Genomic DNA, 22,876 nt, shown 5'->3' on the forward strand with positions numbered 1-22,876 from the left:
CAACCTCAATACTGTAGAAACCAGAAAGTATTTTCACCCATTCAATTCGGGAAATAAAATAATTGAAGTTTGATAAATTTGAAGAAGTTACAGGGTTCAAAGTTTTGAGCTTTTCCAGTACATGCCAATTAGGGATTTTGACAGGTATTGTACCGTTTGCCTCAAAATAAAATAAAAATACGTAAATAATAATAATAATGGAAATCTTTAATGTATTAATTGATTGATTGATTGATCGCAGAGTTGTGGAAGTACTAGTAGACCAAGAAAGCGCTTTCAAAGTCTCGCCTTTCTTTCCTTTTCTTTTTATTTGTTATTTTTGGGTTTCTCTCTCTCTGCCTACTGCTTTCAGCTCCCTCTTTAAAAAAACAGCAAAATCCCAAAAATAGAAAGTCATTTTCTGCTCACTGAGCTTCAGCTGATTCTCACTGGCCTTGAGTTGTTCAAATAAGAGGTTTAGCTTGCTTAGGTGTCGAGATCTGGTTCTGAGCTAGGTTTTTGGTTGGGATTTTGGTTGATTCTTGAAGCTAGGGTTTAGTTTGGGGTGTTGTGTATAAAATGTGGTAATTTGAGAAGAGGATTGGGGTTTGGGTAGAGAAGATCTGAGGGTTATGAGGCAGTGGAGTTTGGAAGTAGCTTTGAGGATTTTCTGGGTATTTGGGGGGGGTGGGCGGGTGGGTTTTCATGAATGTGGTTAAATAGAGAAAAGTGAGCGGTGATTCAAAACTTGTCTTCTTTTGGACGTGTTGGTTTTTAGTTACTCAAGGACTTGCTTTTGTTTGGTTTTAGAATGAGACTCTCTTCGTCGGGGTTTAATCAGCAGACTCAGGAAGGTTAGTGCTTCATGTACTAGCTTCAAGTTCTCTATGTTTAACTGTTTGTTTTATATGTTGACTTTCTGTTTGTGTCGGTCAAGACTCAAGCCTTTCTTCATGTGTGTACACATACGCTGGACCTTTTTCTACTCTCTCGTTCTACTGTCCCATGAATAAGCGTATTTTTTTGTTTCTTGATGAAAAGAAAAAATAAGTATTTGATATTTGATTGTGTTTGGGGATTAAATACGATGTTCGATGATATTGCGTGTGTGCATGTTGTTCTGGGTGGAAAAGGCGTAGCTAAACTTGAGGCGGTGTGATGAAGATCATGAAGTATATGCAATTTATGTTCTATGTAGTGGGAACCTGAATCATTGTGTAGATCTTCTATGCTTTCTCGATCAAAATTGTCTAAACTTTGTGATGACGTTTTGTACTATTTGAACTAATACGAGCATGGGAAATTTTTTGCAGGGGAGAAAAAATGTTTGAATTCCGAGCTTTGGCATGCTTGTGCCGGCCCTCTTGTATCTTTGCCTCCTGTGGGAAGCCGTGTTGTGTACTTTCCCCAGGGTCACAGCGAACAGGTTATTATGAGTGTAACAATGTGTCTTATTCCGTTCGTTTGTCATTTGCTATTCAGGAACAGTTTGCCTCTTCTCGATGATGCCTGAGCAGAACATGTGTTAGGTCTTTAATTACTACAGATAGAAAGTTTGATGATTTGTAATCTAAAGATGTAATCCTTTGGGGCCGGTAGTCATCATTTACTCCTTCCAAAGAAATGGTTAAGTTATTAAGATGATTCTTAATTTCTTACAAATGCAGCCTCGTCTGATTCATTGAGCTCCTTTTATGTATGTTTAAGAGATGATTGTTTCTGGTAGTTGTCTACGCAAATAAATAATAGTTTCTCTGAATGGAAAATTCATTGAATCTTAGAACATAATGAATTCTTAGTGTTTTCTTTGATTCCTATTATCGTAAACATGATGCATACAGTTGTCTTGCCTGAAAATTGCTTGCTTCTTGGATTTTTATATTCTTTAGATTTTAGGTGGAGTTCATATTGAAATTCTTTCAGAACGTGTTATAACCATAGTTGTAGTATGAAACAGTTGAACCAAATTATTGTTGTTTGTAGCTGAAGCTTCTTGCGTCTTAGTATTTCTTTTTGGTCCTCCATAGCATATTATTTCTGTTTTCCTGAATTCTGTTTGATTGTTAGTGGTTCTTAATTGCCTGTGCAGGTTGCTGCTTCGACAAACAAGGAAGTAGATGCTCATATTCCTAATTACCCTAGCTTACCCCCGCAGCTCATCTGTCAACTTCACAATGTCACTATGCATGTAATTGTTGGTGTTTTCAGATTACATATTCTTTAAACTCATATTCTTTAAACTATTTATGGGCTACTCCTTATAACTTTTATTATGCATGTATAGGCAGATGTGGAGACAGATGAAGTATATGCACAGATGACCTTGCAACCACTGAGTCCGGTTAGTTTGCACCTTTTGGATATCAGCTTTCAAGTGTTATAACTATTTTCTTGTGTTGACACAAAATTTTATTGTAGCAAGAGCAAAAAGATGTATACCTACTGCCTGCAGAGTTGGGTACTCCCAGCAAACAGCCAACAAACTATTTTTGCAAGACATTGACTGCAAGTGATACCAGCACACATGGAGGATTCTCCGTTCCTCGTCGAGCGGCTGAAAAAGTTTTTCCTCCTCTTGTAGGTGACATTTGATAATTCACTAGTTTTTGATGCTAATGATGTCTTGTGCTTGCGGATCTAATTTGCTTCTTTCACCATTCTATTTTAATTTTTGTTTCAGGATTATTCACAAACTCCTCCAGCTCAAGAACTAATTGCAAGGGATCTTCATGATAATGAATGGAAATTCAGGCATATATTTCGAGGTGATCTTACTGTCTTCTATATATGTATGGTGATTATGAGAGAAGTGTGAAGTCCTGCCTAACTACTTAACGGAGGGTGCAATGATTTTGTGAGGAATAATGCAAGTATCAATTAGTTTTTCCTGTTCATGTATGCAGGTCAGCCCAAGAGGCATCTTCTTACAACAGGATGGAGTGTTTTTGTTAGTGCAAAGAGACTTGTTGCTGGTGATTCTGTCCTATTTATCTGGTTAGAGAATTTCTTATGAGACTTTAGATTAGTTTTATTTATTTAATCCTCTAGATTGTGCTGAATATTTCCATTGGATGGTTAGTTGGCAAGGGAAGGAAATTTTCCACAGTATGATACATGTGGAATTATAATGGGAGCTTGAGACAATATGATGAAATGATTTAATTTTTTAATATATATTGTAGATGACTGGCAAAAAAATTTGTAGCGCTTTAGATAAGAAGTATCATGGTGTGTAGCATTATATGTATACCAAAGGATCTTTTCCTGCTGATATGTCAAGTATCTACATTCCTGCATATGTAGTTTATTTGTGAACAGGACCATGTTATTCTGTTTGCTACATGTTGAAGAAATTATATGGCAATTCTCATCAATTTTTTTTTTTTTGGTTTCTTCAATATGGCCTCTTTAATTAGGAATGAAAAAAATCAATTGCTTCTGGGTATCCGACGAGCAAATCGCCCCCAGACTGTTATGCCTTCATCAGTTCTTTCAAGTGATAGTATGCACATTGGTCTTCTTGCTGCTGCAGCACATGCAGCTGCCACAAATAGCCGATTCACTATATTTTACAATCCAAGGTGAAGTATCTGCTGAATTTTAACTGATTGAAAATATTCAATGCAGATCTTAATTGTTCCATTTACTGTGATTGCAGGGCAAGTCCTTCAGAATTTGTCATTCCCCTGGCTAAGTATGTTAAAGCAGTCTATCATACTCGGGTTTCTGTGGGCATGCGATTTAGGATGCTGTTTGAGACTGAAGAGTCGAGTGTTCGTCGGTAGGTCTTTCTTGTAGCTATATATATGTTTTGTGCTTCAAAAGAAAAAAGAAAAAAATAAATAGACGAAAATTACTTCAAGATTTCAACTGTTATGCATTGTTGAGCTTAGATTAGCTTTCTTTTTTCTTTTTCTCTTATCTCTCCCTGGCTTGTGGTACTTGTATACATGGATGTATTGTGGTGATCAGTATGTTCTTACCTATACTGCTATGAATGGAAGTTGCAGATGCTTTCATTTGTTTTAGAGTATAAATATCATTTGTGGGCCTTTATCTATCAGCTTAGCTTTTGGATCGGGGGTGTCTCAACAATCTGAAATAGTAATTCAAGTCAAAGCTTTATGTTGTGAAAAGAAGTGACATTCATTGTCTCTATTTGGTGGTAAAAATAATATTGTCTAGATGTAAGACAGCACTGATAGAGGTTCTTATTGTACCTGTGCGTGGTTCGCTGGTGTCTAAAATGGTAGAGAAATATGTGTGGGATTTTGGACTAGTAATGGTGTAAGAAAAGCTTAAACTTCACTGCTATTTAGCAAAAGAATTGGGATTACTTGTCTTNTTTTTTTTTTTTTGGTTTCTTCAATATGGCCTCTTTAATTAGGAATGAAAAAAATCAATTGCTTCTGGGTATCCGACGAGCAAATCGCCCCCAGACTGTTATGCCTTCATCAGTTCTTTCAAGTGATAGTATGCACATTGGTCTTCTTGCTGCTGCAGCACATGCAGCTGCCACAAATAGCCGATTCACTATATTTTACAATCCAAGGTGAAGTATCTGCTGAATTTTAACTGATTGAAAATATTCAATGCAGATCTTAATTGTTCCATTTACTGTGATTGCAGGGCAAGTCCTTCAGAATTTGTCATTCCCCTGGCTAAGTATGTTAAAGCAGTCTATCATACTCGGGTTTCTGTGGGCATGCGATTTAGGATGCTGTTTGAGACTGAAGAGTCGAGTGTTCGTCGGTAGGTCTTTCTTGTAGCTATATATATGTTTTGTGCTTCAAAAGAAAAAAGAAAAAAATAAATAGACGAAAATTACTTCAAGATTTCAACTGTTATGCATTGTTGAGCTTAGATTAGCTTTCTTTTTTCTTTTTCTCTTATCTCTCCCTGGCTTGTGGTACTTGTATACATGGATGTATTGTGGTGATCAGTATGTTCTTACCTATACTGCTATGAATGGAAGTTGCAGATGCTTTCATTTGTTTTAGAGTATAAATATCATTTGTGGGCCTTTATCTATCAGCTTAGCTTTTGGATCGGGGGTGTCTCAACAATCTGAAATAGTAATTCAAGTCAAAGCTTTATGTTGTGAAAAGAAGTGACATTCATTGTCTCTATTTGGTGGTAAAAATAATATTGTCTAGATGTAAGACAGCACTGATAGAGGTTCTTATTGTACCTGTGCGTGGTTCGCTGGTGTCTAAAATGGTAGAGAAATATGTGTGGGATTTTGGACTAGTAATGGTGTAAGAAAAGCTTAAACTTCACTGCTATTTAGCAAAAGAATTGGGATTACTTGTCTTAAAAATTTGGTGATTTGAAAACTACCATCAATGGAATTAAGGTCAAGTTACCTCCTCTGTTTATGCTTAAAAAGGTAGTAACTTAAGGTCAAATTAGTTGCTTTAGTGGTTGATACTACCTAATGGAATTCTTTTCGCAGGCAAGCTTTGTATTGTTTAAAAATTGAGATGATGGTCGTTATTCCACTTGCAATTAATTTTGAAATTCAAACTGATTTATGGAAAAATAAAATTGAACTGCATTTTGGACTGTGTTATATGTGTTCCACCTCATCTTGGACACGTTTTTGATATAAATAATCGCTGGGATATGTGGGGTGAAGATTTTGTGTCATTTGACCTGGTGTTGCCTTGCTTGGCTTCCCCTTTGACCTCTTGTTTTCAACTTCTCCTTTTCTTTTTGTTTTTTCCTTTCATCATTATAGATTATCGTCATTTCTCTCTTCATTGTTTATGTGGACCATTTAACATTTCCATACAGTAACTTTCGGCCTTTTCCTTTGCACTTCTATATTTTTTTCCTTATTTATTTAATATATTTCTATGTCTTAAAGCAAATACTTGTAAATGCAACTGGTGGATAATTTTGCTCATGGGTGTATATTTAATGTCCAGATACATGGGTACAATTACTGGCATTAGTGATCTAGACCCTGTTCGCTGGCCAAATTCACATTGGCGCTCTGTTAAGGTGTGTTTTGAGATTTTTAAGTGTAGATACTCATTTTTGAGGTAGCACACTATATATTTTATTGAGATTTTTCTTAAATTCTAGATCTGTTTTTATTAGGTCATATTGAATTTCATTTTGCCATTTCTACAGGTTGGGTGGGATGAATCCACTGCAGGGGAGAGGCAGCCGAGAGTATCCTTGTGGGAGATTGAACCATTAACAACATTCCCTATGTATCCATCCCCCTTCCCTTTGCGACTAAAGCGACCATGGCCATCTGGACTGCCTTCTTTCCATGGTATGCTTGGATTGTTTATGGCTCACATAATATCACTTTTACAAAATTGAAACTTGATAAATTTTCATTGAAAGCTGTTTAATTTGTTTCATGAAGGTCTGAAAGATGGCGATATGAGCATAAATTCTCCGTTAATGTGGCTTCAAGGAGGGGTTGGAGATCAAGGAATCCAATCTTTGAATTTTCAGGGATTTGGTGTTTCACCCTGGATGCAGCCAAGGCTTGACGCTTCGATGCCAGGTCTACAACCTGATGTATACCAAGCAATGGCGGCTGCTGCACTTCAAGAAATGAGAACAGTGGATTCTTCCAAATTAGCCTCACAGTCTCTTCTGCAGTTCCAGCAATCTCAAAGTGCATCCAATGGGGCTGCTTCTTTGATTCCAAGACAGATGTTACAGCCGTCCCATTCTCAAAATGCCTTTCTACAGAATTTTCAGGAAAATCAGGTCTCTGCTCAGGCTCAGCTTCTGCAACAGCAGTTGCAGCGACAGCAGTCCTATAATGATCAACGACAGCANAATGGAATTAAGGTCAAGTTACCTCCACTGTTTATGCTTAAATAGGTAATTACTTAAGGTCAAATTGGTTGCTTTAGTGGTTGATACTACCTAATGGAATTCTTTTCGTAGGCAAGCTTTGTATTGTTTAAAAATTGAGATGATGGTCGTTATTCCACTTGCAATTAGTTATGAAATTCAAACTGATTTATGGAAAAATAAAATTGAACTGCATTTTGGACTGTGTTATATGTGTTCCACCTCATCTTGGACACGTTTTTGATATAAATAATCGCTGGGATATGTGGGGTGAAGATTTTGTGTCATTTGACCTGGTGTTGCCTTGCTTGGCTTCCCCTTTGACCTCTTGTTTTCAACTTCTCCTTTTCTTTTTGTTTTTTCCTTTCATCATTATAGATTATCGTCATTTCTCTCTTCATTGTTTATGTGGACCATTTAACATTTCCATACAGTAACTTTCGGCCTTTTCCTTTGCACTTCTATATTTTTTTCCTTATTTATTTAATATATTTCTATGTCTTAAAGCAAATACTTGTAAATGCAACTGGTGGATAATTTTGCTCATGGGTGTATATTTAATGTCCAGATACATGGGTACAATTACTGGCATTAGTGATCTAGACCCTGTTCGCTGGCCAAATTCACATTGGCGCTCTGTTAAGGTGTGTTTTGAGATTTTTAAGTGTAGATACTCATTTTTGAGGTAGCACACTATATATTTTATTGAGATTTTTCTTAAATTCTAGATCTGTTTTTATTAGGTCATATTGAATTTCATTTTGCCATTTCTACAGGTTGGGTGGGATGAATCCACTGCAGGGGAGAGGCAGCCGAGAGTATCCTTGTGGGAGATTGAACCATTAACAACATTCCCTATGTATCCATCCCCCTTCCCTTTGCGACTAAAGCGACCATGGCCATCTGGACTGCCTTCTTTCCATGGTATGCTTGGATTGTTTATGGCTCACATAATATCACTTTTACAAAATTGAAACTTGATAAATTTTCATTGAAAGCTGTTTAATTTGTTTCATGAAGGTCTGAAAGATGGCGATATGAGCATAAATTCTCCGTTAATGTGGCTTCAAGGAGGGGTTGGAGATCAAGGAATCCAATCTTTGAATTTTCAGGGATTTGGTGTTTCACCCTGGATGCAGCCAAGGCTTGACGCTTCGATGCCAGGTCTACAACCTGATGTATACCAAGCAATGGCGGCTGCTGCACTTCAAGAAATGAGAACAGTGGATTCTTCCAAATTAGCCTCACAGTCTCTTCTGCAGTTCCAGCAATCTCAAAGTGCATCCAATGGGGCTGCTTCTTTGATTCCAAGACAGATGTTACAGCCGTCCCATTCTCAAAATGCCTTTCTACAGAATTTTCAGGAAAATCAGGTCTCTGCTCAGGCTCAGCTTCTGCAACAGCAGTTGCAGCATCAGCAGTCCTATAATGATCAACGACAACAGCAGCAGCAAGTTCAACAACCCCAGCAACTACACCAATTATCAGTCCAGCAGCAGATTCCGAATGTCATCTCTGCTCTACCTCACCTTGCGTCAGCCAGTCAGTCCCAGCCTCCAACTCTGCAGGCCATTCCTCCACAGTGCCAGCAGCCAAACTTTTCTGATTCTCTGGGGAACCCAATAGCTACATCTGATGTTTCCAGTATGCACAATATCTTAGGTTCATTATCACAGGATGGAGCATCCCACTTGCTTAATTCGAACGCATCAAACCCTGTTATCTCTTCTACCCCCATGCTTAGCAAGCAAGTCACAGTTGATTCTCATCTTCCTTCTGGAGTTGCTCATTGCATACTGCCTCAGGTGGAACAGTTGGGAACACAACAGTCAAATGTTTCTGAACTTGCTAATTTGTTGCCTCCATTTCCCGGTAGAGAGTATTCTTCTTATCATGGTTCTGGTGATCCACAAAACAATCTATTATTTGGGGTGTCCATTGATTCCTCATCTCTTATGGCACAGCATGGGCTGCCAAACCTGAAAAATATTGGCAATGAAAATGAGTCATTGTCTCTTCCATTTGCTACTTCAAATTTTACAAGTGCTGTGGGAACTGATTTTCCACTGAATTCGGATATGACAACCTCAAGTTGTGTAGATGAATCAGGTTTCTTGCAGTCTTCTGAGAATGTGGATCAAGTGAATCCACCACCTAGAACCTTTGTGAAGGTAAACATTATAGTCACTGTCTTTGAAAGCATACTACAAGGTGTTTGGGGATTGTTCTGTTTCAACACTGTGACATGCTTAGTCTAATTGCTAAAACCATTTCTCTGGCAAAACCTGATGTATTATGCTTGTGATCTCGTGTTCTTTCTGGCCTTCTGCCTTCTATATTTCAGAAATTTTGATTAGGCTGGTCACAACCAACTGAATCTTATGATTGAATGTTACCGTGATCCCTTAAACAATGCAAGTTTCCTAGAGGATGCCACTTTGAACGGTCACACCATGCCAACTTTTGCCTTGTTTTACATGTTTTTTCTGCCAAGAAGATGCCTGTGTTTAACTTTAATTTGCATGCAAACTATGATTTTCATGAGCTTTAAATTCATTTGTTATGCCCTTTCATCATTTAATTGCTGATCAAATAATGTAAATTTGACAGGTTCATAAGTCGGGGTCCTTTGGGCGGTCACTGGACATTTCCAAGTTTAGCAGCTATGATGAGCTGCGCAGTGAACTTGCTCGTATGTTTGCCCTTGAAGGCCAACTAGAGGACCCTCAGAGATCAGGCTGGCAGCTTGTATTTGTTGACCGGGAGAATGATGTTCTTCTCCTTGGTGATGACCCTTGGCAGTAAGTAACAAATCATGCTCTGCTTTCTTGCTTTCTTTTTTGAACTGGTGTGCAACTCTCTCTTGCTTGCTTGTAGCTTTTTCATGCAACATAAGATGTGATGTTGTCTAAACCTTTGTGATTATTTGTATAGTGGTTGGTTGCACAAAATTCCAGTTCGTGCTTTATGGTTTTACAGTGGTTTGTAATTAATACTGAATTGTGTATTCTCTTTTTCCATTATCCTGTCATCAGGGAGTTTGTAAACAATGTGTGGTATATTAAGATACTATCTCCGCTGGAAGTGCAACAAATGGGAAAAGAAGGTCTGAGTTCAGTGACTTGTGTCCCAGGGCAAAGGCTCACGAATAACAACTGTGACGACTATATGAGCAGACAGGAACTGAGAAGTTCGAGCAATGGAGTTGCATCCATGGGGTCTCTTGATTACTGAAAGCCAAAATCTAGGGAAAACTGAAAAGAGAAAAAAGAAAAAATGGCTTCAGATAAGTGTTTTTAAGTAATATACTAGTAATGTTGTGAAATGGATTGTCAGCATTCTTTTTCTACGCTAGCCCTTTTGTAATGGTTTTGTTAAAAAGTTGCTGTTGTATGTGAGCAGATGCAAATGCAAAATATCAGTGTAAATTATTGTAGGAGAGTTGCTCTTGGTGTGAGAGCAACGTTATGCTACTTAGAACACGGATGTATTAGGAGAATGAATGACACTCAATAGTAGCCTGTTTGTTTGCTATCTTGAATTGTAATTTTATGAACAATGGATCTTTATGACCGCATGGATAGCCCTTCATTTTTTGATGTTTAATTTAAGACTTGCATCATCCTACTATTTAGTCACTATGTTGTTGCTGAAAAAGGAAACAAAAAAGTAAACCAATATTCTATAATATGAAATAAATAAAATCCTTGTCTATGGGTTAGGCAGCGGAGATTGAAGAAAATCCGGTATAGCTAATCCCTAAGTGGGTGATTTCATTTTATTTTTACTGTTACCTAATTTAATTGTAAGTGTGACATGGATTTGTGGGTTACTCTTTCAGTCAACTCACTCACGGTCCCACCCACAATTAGGTGCACGTGCCACCACCTACGACTCTTTCCGGAAACTATAAAGCCTGCCACTCCATCCAATCATCATATCTATTTTATATCAACTTTCACTCTCTCTCCTATGCTTGTATCAATACCAACATAAAAGTTTTGGCTTCACGCCTGCATCTGCCTTTCCTTGTATGACCTTTTCACCAATTAATTATGGAATGTTAGTTAAGTAGAACTCTCACAAATTCATGCATCCATAAATAACAAATATCTAACTTTTAGTGCAATCAACTCACTACTACTCTTATAAGTCAATTCCTTGTAGTGAAGAAGACAGTGCCAGTGTGAGTCTGAGATGGGGAGTGCAGAGTACCAGCCGTTGTTGCTGGGGCTGGACTCACATTCCAGGATACCTGACTTGTCGTCCGTGGTGATTGAAGAGTTTTTGGAACAGAGGCCAGTGGCGGTGCGGTGGTGGCCTCGTCTTTTTGCCTGGGAGTCACGTCTGCTTTGGCTGCTGTCTGGGTCTTCTATTATTGTCTCTGTGTTTAATTACATGCTTAGTTTTGTCACGTTGAGTTTTAGTGGCCATTTGGGTGCTTTAGAGCTCGCTGGCGCCTCCATTGCCAGCGTTGGAATTCAAGGTCTCGCTTATGGAATCATGGTATGTGCCTTTTTCAGCACTCATTTTATACAAAGAGACAAGTATTTTTATATTAATTATGGACAAGAAGCATCTGCGAATACAGAAACATATGTTTCTCTGAACAAAACCATTTTTCTACACAAAAACTCAGATGGGTACTCGTTAATAATAGTATATGTTCTTAATTTTTGTTTAAATTTTGTTTTACTTGACTACTCTTTTGAAAAAAAAAAACAGTTGGGCATGGCTAGTGCAGTTCAAACCGTGTGTGGCCAAGCTTATGGAGCCAAGAAATATTCGGACATGGGCATAATTTGCCAAAGAGCAATTGTACTGCATGTGGGAGCGGCTGTACTCCTCACATTCTTGTATTGGTTCTCAGGTCCAGTCCTTATAGCAGTTGGGCAATCAGAAAGCATAGCCGAGAAGGGCCAAGTTTTTGCTCGCGGTTTGATCCCTCAACTTTATGCATTTGCAATAAGCTGCCCAATGCAACGTTTCCTTCAAGCACAGAACATAGTAAACCCTTTGGCATATATGTCTGTTGGGGTATTTTTGCTGCATACGCTGTTAACATGGGTTGTTGTTTATATCTTGGACTATGGCCTAATAGGGGCAGCTCTTACTCTGAGTTTCTCTTGGTGGCTGCTTGCTATTATAAATGGTCTTTACATTGTTTTAAGTCCATCTTGCAAAGAAACATGGAACGGCTTGTCTATCAAAGCGTTTAAAGGAATTTGGCCCTATTTCAAGCTCACTGTTGCTTCTGCTATTATGCTTTGGTTTGTGACTAAAACTCTCTGTTTGTGTCCGTCTTAGTCTTATACTAGTTTGGATATTATATATGATTACTAATGTTAATCATATTATACTCTTTATAATTTCAGTTTGGAAATTTGGTACAACCAAGGACTGGTGCTTATATCTGGACTTCTCTCTGATCCTACAGTTGCACTAGACTCCATTTCCATATGGTATGCAATAATGTGGACGTCCCCTTTTTTTTTTTCCATAATTTATATATATAGCAACATTTTACTCTTACATGTAGCTCTAATGTGATATATTTTCAGTATGAATTACCTGAACTGGGACATGCAATTTATGCTGGGCCTGGCAGCAGCAGCCAGGTTAGTGAAATATTCACATTGAGATATTCCAATAGTTTCCACCAAAATGTTAATTTCCTTCTTTGTAAACTGGCTGCAGTGTCCGGGTGAGTAATGAACTTGGAGCAGGACATCCCAGAGTAGCAAAATTTTCAGTAGTAGTAGTGACCGCGACAAGTGTCTTCATTAGTATACTTTTCAGTGCAATTGTTTTGATATTCCGGGTTGGACTCAGTGAACTCTTCACAACTGATTCTGAGGTTATAGCAGCAGTTTCAAATTTAACACCACTACTTGCCACGTCTGTTTTCTTCAATGGAATTCAACCTATACTTTCAGGTTAGTTAATAATGAGAATGTTGTTTCTCCAAATGGGATCATTGTCCTTTGGTTTTTGGTAATGATTTTCCCTCCTTTTGGAAATTTCAGGTGTTGCAATTGGAAGTGGGTGGCAGGCTGTGGTTGCTTACGTGAATCTAGCCACTTACTACATAATTGGTCTTCCAATTGGATGTGTTCTTGGCTTCAAGACTTCCTTAGGAGTTGCAGTAAGTTGATGATCTTCCTCTGCTTCTGAAATGTTAGGTTATTAGACATCTTTAACGAAATGGTAGCATATGCTTGTTCAGGGTATTTGGTGGGGGTTGATTATTGGAGTTCTCTTGCAAACAGTAACTCTGATTATCCTCACAGCCAGAACAAATTGGAATGCAGAGGTAAGCTACAGGTTTTTCATAAATTATGTAACACATTAGGATGTGTTGCAGTTAGGCAATTTCTCACTGTTGTAATGCTTTTGTAGGTTGTGAAAGCTGCTGAGCGTGTGAAGAATTCTTCAAATGACGAGACCTTAGATTTGGTGACTAAAGCATGAAGACGATATATTGATTCAAACTTTATTATTTTAAATTGTGACAACATGTGAGGTCAACAGTGAAAAAAACGAAATTAAGCAAGGAAAGAATAGAGAATCTGAGGTTCTGTAAATTAGATTCTGAACATTCTATAGTGTCATGGTTCAATTCACAAGTTAGACACAGAATTGGACAGAGGATTATGTATGTCAGTTTTGGCCTGTCTTCCAGATGAAATGAAATTCAAAATCACCAAATTATTTCAGAGCATTTGTAATGTCCTTCCTTCAGTTTCATGGCTGTATTAAAGTGTATAAAAACTTAGGACAACAAAGTTTGTTCATTAATATAAATGTACATGCTAAAAATGATTTATTTTAAATGGAATCAAAGACAACATAGACTCATCACAAGAGTCAGTAAGTCACAATTGGATGATGCATGATTCCATTCACATAAACAGTGACAGATATCAATTGTTGAAGATTGAATCTTTTTGGTAGGAGAAGAATTGCAGCATGAAATGTCTACAAGAATGCCAGCGAAAGGACTCTGAAGATGTCTAGAAGAAGCATGCCGGCGAGAGGACTCTGAAAATGTTCAAAAGAAAGCATGTCGCGGCATAGAGAAAGTCATGACACAGATCCATGAAGAAAGCTACTCCAAAAACATTCTAGAGAGCAATATGTCGCAGCAGAAGAAAATATATGCCGCGGCAAGGCCAAAGAACTTTAGTTTTAGATTGAATCAAATTATAGTTATGTCCAATTATGAATTTGAATTTCTCTTAAACGAACAGTTAAGTAAGTTACATAATCTTATCTTTTACAAAACTATAAAAAGGGAATGTCTTATGATTGTATTTGAAGAAAATCTAGGGAGTGAATGAATTTGTTTTATCTTCCTTTTCACCAGTTCATCTCTCTTATAAAATTTTAAAAGCCTTAGAATTGATTTCAAGGCTTCTAATTCCAACATCAATATCATATACAACTGATTTTCATGGTTAAATCATACAACTATAAAGCAGGACACATTTTTTGAATTTACAAATCAACTGTTTGTAGCTTCTGTAGGCCTAATTGATTTTGTCGATGATCACCGTTAACAAAATATAAATTCATTTTGCTTTTCATAATAAGAAACAGCCTCTTCTGCATACTCAATCCTCATCATCCTCCTCGTTGACAAACCCAGAAACTCCATTAAACCCTATGCTCGTCGCCATGATGATCAAAATTCCCTACGAATTCATTAGCTTCTCTCTGTTCATCTGCAGTCCTTGTTGGGATATTGTGGCTTGTTTTTCTATGTGTTCCCATGTGAAATTGAATATCTTTAGAAAAATTATTTAGTAAAAAATATAATCATGAATAGGAATAGAATTTAGGAGTCCTAATAGTAATTGAAATATGAATTCTATTAGAAAAAAAATATCTCATATATTATCTATAAAAACAGGGATGAGAACCGATTTAAGGTTATAAAAGAATACGAGAATATAAGGTATTTAATGTAAGAATCATTAAACATCATGAGGAGAGTGTCTTAGAAACTGTAATCGTTTTCACTCTAGGTATTGGGTTGAGCGTGGTTAGAAACTAGGATTGTTTCCACTCAGTTAATTGTTTATCGGGTTTATGATGTTACGTACTATTGCATATTGTGTTCATGAAACTATAATGAATTTTCCTCATCCGTGTATATAGGTGGATTACGCTAAACTACGTAAATATCATATCTCTTTGTGATGGATGATTTTATTCCTATGTTATTATCTCGAATTATATGTTTTCCTCCTAACAGTCCTAGCGAGAGACAAACAGAATATTCTTTGCTTTCCAGTCTGGAGGAAAACCACAAGATTCCAATTCCCTGTTCTTGGCATGTGCATCCATGATGTTAGGGATGATTGCATGATTGGCTCTGATACCATTTACTCACAAATCTTCATAAATCTCCATAATTTTTTCAAGATTATTTACCTTAGTATGTCTGGGGTGCATCAGCAAAAACATAAATAAGAATAAGAGCAGAGTATTTTTCACTAAAGATTTTATGGAATCTGTCTAAAACATTTGTTAATTCCCTAATAACAGACATAAAGCCGGGCCATTCTCAACTAAGGTTTAAATAAGATAATAGGAAAGAATGCAAAATTGGAAGGTTTGCGAATATTAAATATAAAAGTCAAGCTGTCATCTGGAGAGAATCATTTTTCTAACAAAGAGATGAGACGCATCGGTATAAGAGCAAGAGGCTGGCAACAACCGACGCTCACCTCCACCAAAATCCATATTTTTTTAATAATTCGATTCATGAACCCTGCCTGTCCACTAATTTGACAAACAGTTGAATGGTTGGTATGATACCATGAAACATACTGGAATTGATCCATCGCCTTGACGATCAACCTCAGAAGAAAAACATATTGGAATTTATGCTGTAGTTAAATGTTTTTATCTACATCATATTAATTAATGACAGATGTAAATCTTTCGATGCATATAAGAGTTCCAAAGTCATGTGGACATAAAATCACCTTACTTAAACTATGTTCAAACGATTTTGATGTTAAAAGTTATCAGTTGTACAACAAACTTTATTGTTACTCTGCTCAATGTTTCATAACTCTTACATTCAATTGAAAACTGCCACAATCCTTCAATGACTTGGAACAAATTTAATATTAAGTGGACTGTTAGTTAAATTAAATTATTCACAAATTGATGTATGAATAAATATAACTCAATCAACATTTCATTTATATCAACTCAGTTCCAATCACTTCTCAACCAATTTCATAGTACTAATCCAAAACTAAGGTTGTTGTCATGGGGTCTACAGAGTCTCAGCTGTTGTTGATGGGGCTGGACTCGCGTTCCAGATATACTCGACTTGTCGTCCGAGATGATTGAAGAGTTTTTGGAACATAAGCCGGTGGTAGTGCGGTGGTGGCCTCGTCTTTTAGGGTGGGAGTCGCAGCTACTTTGGCTTCTTTCTGGGTCCTCTATTGTTTATTCTGTGTTCAGTTACATGCTTATTTTCGTCACGCTAATTTTTAGTGGGCATTTGGGTGTGTTGGTTTTATGGCCGGAGAATGAAAAGAAAGAAAGGAAAAAACTGGAAGAGAAGTGGAATATCTTTCATTACAGAAGGCTGGAAAATATATACACCAGTCTAACAAAAACCTTACTGTTACAATAACTACAGCAGATACATTTTCCAAATTTGAATTTGAAACTCTAGCAACTGATTAAAGCATACTCATAATACATCAATTACATGTCTAAATCACACCTAAACTAGGATTCAAAAATTGCACCAAACTGCAGTTCACACACACACCCTCTGCAGCAACTAATGCCATTGGTGCAAAAATATTTAAACTGCAAACTGGAACAAAATGCATTTCCAGCAAGGTATCACTTCATCAACACTCCTCCTTGATACATTTGCTGGAAACACCAAGTCTAAATCTGAATTCTTCAAACTTGGCTTTAGAAACAGCTTTAGTCATAATGTCAGCCACTTGTAATTCAACCCTGTAGTGCATCAGTTCCACTTCACCATTTTGTTCAGCCTCTTCCACTGCATGAAACTTAATTTTTATGTGCTTTGTACGTCCATGATGCACTGGATTTTTGGCCATTGCTATAGCAGATTGGTTGTCACACATGATGGCAGTAGGCTTGACCTGTTTCAGCTTCAAATCTTCAAGAATCTTTCTCAGCCAAATGGCTTGATTCACAGCAGCAACGACTGAAATATACTCAGCTTCTGTTGTGGATTGAGCCACGGTTTCCTGTTTCTTAGACAGCCAACTAATTGCACCAGAGTTTATGTAGAACACATAACCTGAGGTGCTTTTCATATCATCAAGAGAACCTCCCCAGTCACTGTCTGTATATCCCAACAACTTCAGGTTTTCAGATTTTCTGAACCAAATGCCAAGCCTGGTGCTTCCTTTCACATACCTCAACACTCTCTTGGCTGCCCTGAAATGCAGCTCACTTGGATTACACATGAACCTGGAAAGATAACTGGCAGCAAGCATGAGGTCTGGTCGTGTGGCTGTTAAGTACAGCAAGCATCCAATTAGGCTTCTAAACAACCTCTCATCCACTTTCATTGCACCATCATCGCATAACCTCAAATTTGGAACCAATGGAGCATCCACTGGTTTGCAATTTTCCATGCCAAACTTCCTAAGAACTTCATTTGCATACCTTTCTTGACACACAAAAACCCCATCATTAGACTGATTTATTTCCATGCCAAGGAAATATGTCATCTCCCCCAAATCAGTCACTTCAAATTCCCTTTCCATGGACTTCTTAAACTGACTCAATTGATCTACATTGCTCCCTGTGATTAGCAAATCATCCACATACAAAGAGACCACAATCATGTCACCTTTAGTTTCCTTAACATAAAGTGTATGCTCATTAGGACTTCTAACATATCCTAGGCTGCTTAGATAGTCATTTATGCGGTTGTAGCAGGCTTTAGGTGCCTGCTTTAGGCACATAAAGCCTTCTTCAGCAGGTACACTTTATTTTCTTCACCCTTGACTTGGTAACCTTCAGATTGCTCCACAAAAATTTCTTCACTCAGCTAGCCATTCAGGAATGCAGATTTAACATAAAGCTGGAAAATTTTCCAGCCAAATTGGGCTGCCATAGCAAAGAGTAACCTGATAGTGTCATGCCTGGCCACTAGAGCAAATGTGTCAGAAAAATCCACCTTATGCTGCCGTGCAAACCCCTTAACCATCAGCCTTGCTTTGTGTTTTTTGACTGATGCATCAGGATTAAGTTTCTTCTTGTAAATCCATTTTACTTGGATCACCTTCCTGTTTCCAAGTCTGTCAACCAGCTCCCAGGTCTTGTTTTTCTCTATCATTAACATCTCCTCCTGCATTGCATTCCTCCAAGCTTCTGATTCAGCAGCTTCAACATAACTTTTTGGTTCAAGCACAGCCATATTACTTCTTGCATAGACATCAGCCAAGTTTTTGGTCCCTCTAACCGAAGGCTCTTCATCCTCTTTAGTTTCAGCTTCATTAACTAGTCTCTCGGTTGGCTGCTGTAATTTGCAGTCTTCATCAATCCTTTTCTCCTCCCAATTCCAGATTGCTCTTTCATCTACCTTTACATCCCTTGTAATCACTACTTTTCTAGATTTAGGGATGTAGAATCTATAGCCTTTGGACTGACTGTTGTACCCAATAAAAATCCCAACTGTTGATTTTTCATCCAATTGCTCCTCTTATTTCCTGGAATCATAACATAGGAAATACTCCCAAACACTTTAAGATGATTTACTGTCGGTTTGACTCCACTCCAGGCTTCAAATGGAGTTTGATTTTTGACAGCCTTGGTGGGGAGTCTATTGAGAATGTAGACTCATGTGTTCATAGCTTCAGCCGAAAAACTTCTTGGTAATTTTTTCTCCACAATCATACATCTAGCCATCTCCATGAGTGTCATATTCTTCCTTTCACTAACTCCATTTTGTTGTGGAGTGTATGGAGTAGTGAATTAATGCATGATCCCAGCTTCTTTACAAATGGAATCAAACTCCTTACAGGTATATTCTGTCCCATTGTCACTCCTTATGATTTTGATTCTCATCCCTGATAGATTCTCCACCAGCAGCTTGAAACCTTTAAACATTGCAGTAACCTTATTCTTTTGCTTTAGGAAATACACCCAAGTCATCTGTGTGAGGTCATCAATGAAGAGTACAAAGTACCTGCTCCCACTTATGGATTCAGCTTGCATAGGGACACAAACATCAATATGGATCAGCTGGAGTTTTTCAGTTGCTCTCCAGACCTGATCTGTGAGAAAGGGTGGCCCACTTAACTTGCCAAGTTGGCAGGCACTGCATAGGGTCTTCTTTTCTTCAATCTCAGGTAGGTCCAAAACTATATTTTTGTTCTTGAGCTCTTTGATGCCATTGTAGTGACAATGGCCAAGCCTTTTGTGCCAAAGTTCAGAATCTTCTAGCCTAGATGATAAGGCTAAATTTCCAGAATTCTTCCACTCAACTGGGAAGCTTTTTCCCATCATTTTCACACACATTAATTCATTTCCATCAGCATCTAGAATGAGACAGGCCTGATTTTGAAAATGTAGAGAATAACCCTTCTCTAACATTTGCCCAACACTTAACAAATTTTGACTGATTTTAGGTACATACAAAACATTAGAGATGATTTTAGTACCTGCTGGTGTTTGGAGAGCCACATCTCCAATGCCTTTGACCTCCACAAAATCACCATTTCCAATTTTAACTCTGGAGCTATATGTGTCGTCCAGGTTAATGAATATTTGCAGGTCTGCAACCATGTGGTTTGTGCAGCCACTGTCAATCAGCCAAGCTTCAATGCTGATCCGAGCTATATAACAAGAGGCCACAAAGAGCTGCTCAACCTCTTGACATTGCAGCTGATCTTCTCCCACTTGAGCTTGCTGTGGTGGCTGACTTCCCTTGTTCTTGCAAACCTTTTCTATGTGTCCAAATTGCTTACAACCTCTATATTGAATCCTTGGTCTGAACCAACACTTCCTCTCTGAATGCCCCTTCTTTTTGTAGTGAGTGCAGGCTGGATACTCCTTCACTCCACTTGTTTTTTCCCACTGATTATTGCTCCTTTCTTTCCCTTTTTTATCTCCAGCATACCTCCTGTTATGTCCTTGTGCAGGCTTGCCTTTTTGGTTTGCTACCATTGCTCCCTCACTTGTGTCTTCTTGCCTCAAGAGTCTTCTTTGCTCTTGAGCTTGGAGTGCATGAACAAGCTCAATCAAGGTGATCTGAGACATGTCCTTAGAGTCCTCAAGGGAAGAGATTTTGGACTCAAACCTCTCCGGCAAGCTTACCAAGACCTTTTCCACCACTCTTCTACCAGTTAACTCTACCCCTAACAACCTAATTTTGTTGACCACATTCATCAGCCTGTCAACATAATCCTTCACTTTCTCTGATTCTTTCATCCTCAACAACTCAAACTCCCTTCTCAAGTTCAGCACTTGCATGTTTCTTATTGTATTGCTTCCCATGTATTCCTTTCTCAAGTTGTCCCCTGCCTCCTTTGGAGTTTCAAATGCCATGATCCTTGTGAACACAAGATTAGTTATAGCTGCATGGATGTGAGATAGGGCTCTCGGTGCCTTGGCAGCTTCCTCTTCATGCATTCTGATCTGGTTCAAAGTAGGATTTGGCCTAAGGGTGCTGGCTGCCTATTCTCCTCTACATACTGCCACAAGCCCTGACCCCGGAGGAAAGCCTTCATTTTTATTGCCCATATGTGATAATGTTCTCCGTTGAAAACTGGAGGTGACATTAAGGCAGACTGTGCAGCCATGTTCAAGCAGATGGTCTGAAACAGGGGAGTTTTTGGATGTCGGGTGGAGTTCTTGAAAATTTGAGTAAAGAGCTGATCTTGTGAGGAAGAGTTTTTAAATTTCTTAGGCTGGCTCTGATACCATTTATTGGTTTTATGGCCGGAGAATGCAAAGAAAGAAAGGAAAAAACTGGAAGAGAAGTGGAATATCTTTCATTACAGAAGGCTGGAAAATATATACACCAGTCTAACCAAAACCTTACTATTACAACAACTACAGCAAATACATTTTCCAAATTTAAATTTGAAACTCTAACAACTGATTAAAGCATACTCATAATACATCAATTACAAGTCTAAATCACACCAAAACCAGGATTCAAAAATTGCACCAAACTGCACACACACCCTCTGCAGCAACTAATTCCATTGGCGCCAAAATATTTAAACTGCAAACTGGAACAAAATGCATTTCCAGCAAGGTATCACTTCATCAACAGGGTGCTTTAGAGCTCGCTGGTGCCTCCATTGCTAGTGTTGGAATTCAAGGTCTCGCTTATGGAATCATGGTATGTGTCTTTTGACTTTTTAACTAGTTGATAATACTTAAAAAGTAATGAATCAAGGCTGATGTTTATTAATGTTTTTGGACCTTTTCAATGGTTGAATTTTTTTTTTTTTTTTTTTTTTTGAAGAAATATTTGGTCAAACACACAAATCAACAAATTCTATAAAGAAACTTCTAAACAAAACCATTTTTATAAAAAACTCTCCAATGGGTTCTCATTATAAATAATAGTACATCTTTCTTCACTTTTGTTTAAAATTTGTTTTACTTGTCCACTTTTTTTGTTAAAAAAATAAAAAAAAAATGCAACAGTTGAGCATGGCCAGTGTTGTTCAAACCGTGTGTGGACAAGCTTATGGAGCCAAGAAATATTCGGAGATGGGCATCATTTGCCAAAGAGCAATAGTACTGCACGTGGGGGCAGCTATACTCCTCACAATCTTGTAATGGTTCTCAGGTCCGGTTCTTAAAGCAATGGACCCATCAGAAAGCATAGCCGAGCAGGGCCAAATTTTCGCTCGTGGTTTGATCCCTCAACTTTACGCATTTGCACTGAGCTGCCCTATGCAACGTTTCCTTCAAGCACAGAACATAGTAAACCCTCTAGCATATATGTCTATTGGGGTATTTCTGTTGCACATACTGTTAACACGGATTGTTGTTTATGTCTTGAACTATGGCCTACAGGGAGCAGCTCTCACGCTGAGTCTCTCTTGGCGGCTGCTTTCTATTATAAATGGTCTTTACATCGTGCTAAGCCCATCCTGCAGAGAAACCTGGACTGGCTTGTCTATCAAAGCGTTTAAGGGAATTTGGCCTTATTTCAAGCTTACTGTTGCTTCTGCAATTATGCTTTGGTTTTTGACTAAAACTCTTTCTTTGTGTCTGTCTCAGTCTTATCCTAGTTTTGATATTTTATATACATTAATTTTAATCATATGATACTCTTTTCATTTCAGTTTGGAGATTTGGTACAGCCAAGGACAAGTGCTTATATCTGGACTTATCGCTAATCCTACAGTCGCACTAGACTCCATTTCTGTATGGTGTGTCACTGTTTCAACATATCCTCTTTCCATAGTTTAAATTTATAGTAACATTTTAAATTTACATGTAGCTCTAATCACTAGTGTGATATAATCTCAGCATGAATTACCTAAACTGGGACATGACTTTTATGTTGGGCCTAGCTGCAGCTGCAAGGTTAGTGAAACACTTCAAATTGAGATATTCCAATGGTTTGCAGCAAAGTGTTCATTTCCTTCTTTGTAAACTGACTGCAGTGTCCGGGTGAGTAATGAACTTGGAGCAGGACATCCCAGAGTAGCAAAATTTTCAGTAGTAGTAGTGATCGCGACGGGTGTCTTCATTAGTATACTTTTCAGTGCAATAATTTTAATCTTCCGGGTTGGATTGAGTAAACTCTTTACATCTGATGCTGAGGTTATTGTAGCAATTTCAAATTTGACACCACTACTTGCCATGTCAGTTTTCTTGAATGGAATTCAACCGATACTTTCAGGTAAGTCAGTAAGGATGATGCGCTGCCTCCAAATGGGATCATTGACCTTGGTTTATTAAGTATGGTTTTCCCTCTTTTTGGGGAATTTCAGGTGTGGCCATTGGAAGTGGGTGGCAGGCTATAGTTGCTCATGTTAATGTAGACCACTTTCACCCAAAACCATATTGTTTTAATACTTGA

The 22,876-nt window shown here is 38.0% G+C and overlaps 2 protein-coding genes and 1 pseudogene across 2 annotated transcripts; all 3 read left to right on the forward strand.

Annotated features, from left to right (window-relative positions):
* Positions 1 to 34: 34 nt before the first annotated feature.
* LOC116133134 (auxin response factor 6-like) lies at positions 35 to 10,403 on the forward strand. The gene is made up of 16 exons (XM_031418815.1): positions 35 to 144; positions 242 to 833; positions 1,293 to 1,405; positions 2,069 to 2,167; positions 2,264 to 2,320; positions 2,398 to 2,556; positions 2,660 to 2,744; positions 2,883 to 2,973; positions 3,396 to 3,560; positions 3,638 to 3,760; positions 5,910 to 5,985; positions 6,118 to 6,265; positions 6,362 to 6,785; positions 8,249 to 8,975; positions 9,415 to 9,605; positions 9,840 to 10,403. The coding sequence occupies exons 2-16, from the start codon at positions 791 to 793 to the stop codon at positions 10,036 to 10,038; spliced, it is 2,700 nt and encodes an 899-aa protein (XP_031274675.1). The 5' UTR covers positions 35 to 144; positions 242 to 790; the 3' UTR covers positions 10,039 to 10,403.
* A 439-nt stretch (positions 10,404 to 10,842) lies between these two features.
* LOC116133142 (protein DETOXIFICATION 41-like) lies at positions 10,843 to 14,071 on the forward strand. Its single transcript, XM_031418822.1, has 8 exons — positions 10,843 to 11,310; positions 11,530 to 12,074; positions 12,180 to 12,266; positions 12,366 to 12,422; positions 12,502 to 12,740; positions 12,831 to 12,949; positions 13,031 to 13,117; positions 13,204 to 14,071. Exons 1-8 carry the CDS (start codon positions 11,002 to 11,004, stop codon positions 13,273 to 13,275), a joined length of 1,515 nt encoding a protein of 504 aa, XP_031274682.1. The 5' UTR covers positions 10,843 to 11,001; the 3' UTR covers positions 13,276 to 14,071.
* A 2,018-nt stretch (positions 14,072 to 16,089) lies between these two features.
* Positions 16,090 to 22,876, forward strand: LOC116133022 (annotated as a pseudogene).

Source organism: Pistacia vera, unplaced genomic scaffold, assembly GCF_008641045.1.
Source record: "Pistacia vera cultivar Batoury unplaced genomic scaffold, PisVer_v2 Contig265, whole genome shotgun sequence".
Classification (NCBI taxonomy): Eukaryota; Viridiplantae; Streptophyta; class Magnoliopsida; order Sapindales; family Anacardiaceae; genus Pistacia; species Pistacia vera.

Excerpts from the sequence above, each read along its gene's own strand:
- LOC116133134 (XM_031418815.1), top strand. The coding sequence starts at position 791 with ATGAGACTCTCTTCGTCGGGGTTTAATCAGCAGACTCAGGAAG. Across the intron at positions 2,745-2,882 it reads ATTCAGGCATATATTTCGAG|GTCAGCCCAAGAGGCATCTT; the intron begins GTGATCTTACTG and ends TCATGTATGCAG. Across the intron at positions 3,761-5,909 it reads GAAGAGTCGAGTGTTCGTCG|ATACATGGGTACAATTACTG; the intron begins GTAGGTCTTTCT and ends TTTAATGTCCAG.
- LOC116133142 (XM_031418822.1), top strand. The coding sequence starts at position 11,002 with ATGGGGAGTGCAGAGTACCAGCCGTTGTTGCTGGGGCTGGACTCACAT. Across the intron at positions 12,741-12,830 it reads AATTCAACCTATACTTTCAG|GTGTTGCAATTGGAAGTGGG; the intron begins GTTAGTTAATAA and ends TGGAAATTTCAG. Across the intron at positions 12,950-13,030 it reads AGACTTCCTTAGGAGTTGCA|GGTATTTGGTGGGGGTTGAT; the intron begins GTAAGTTGATGA and ends ATGCTTGTTCAG.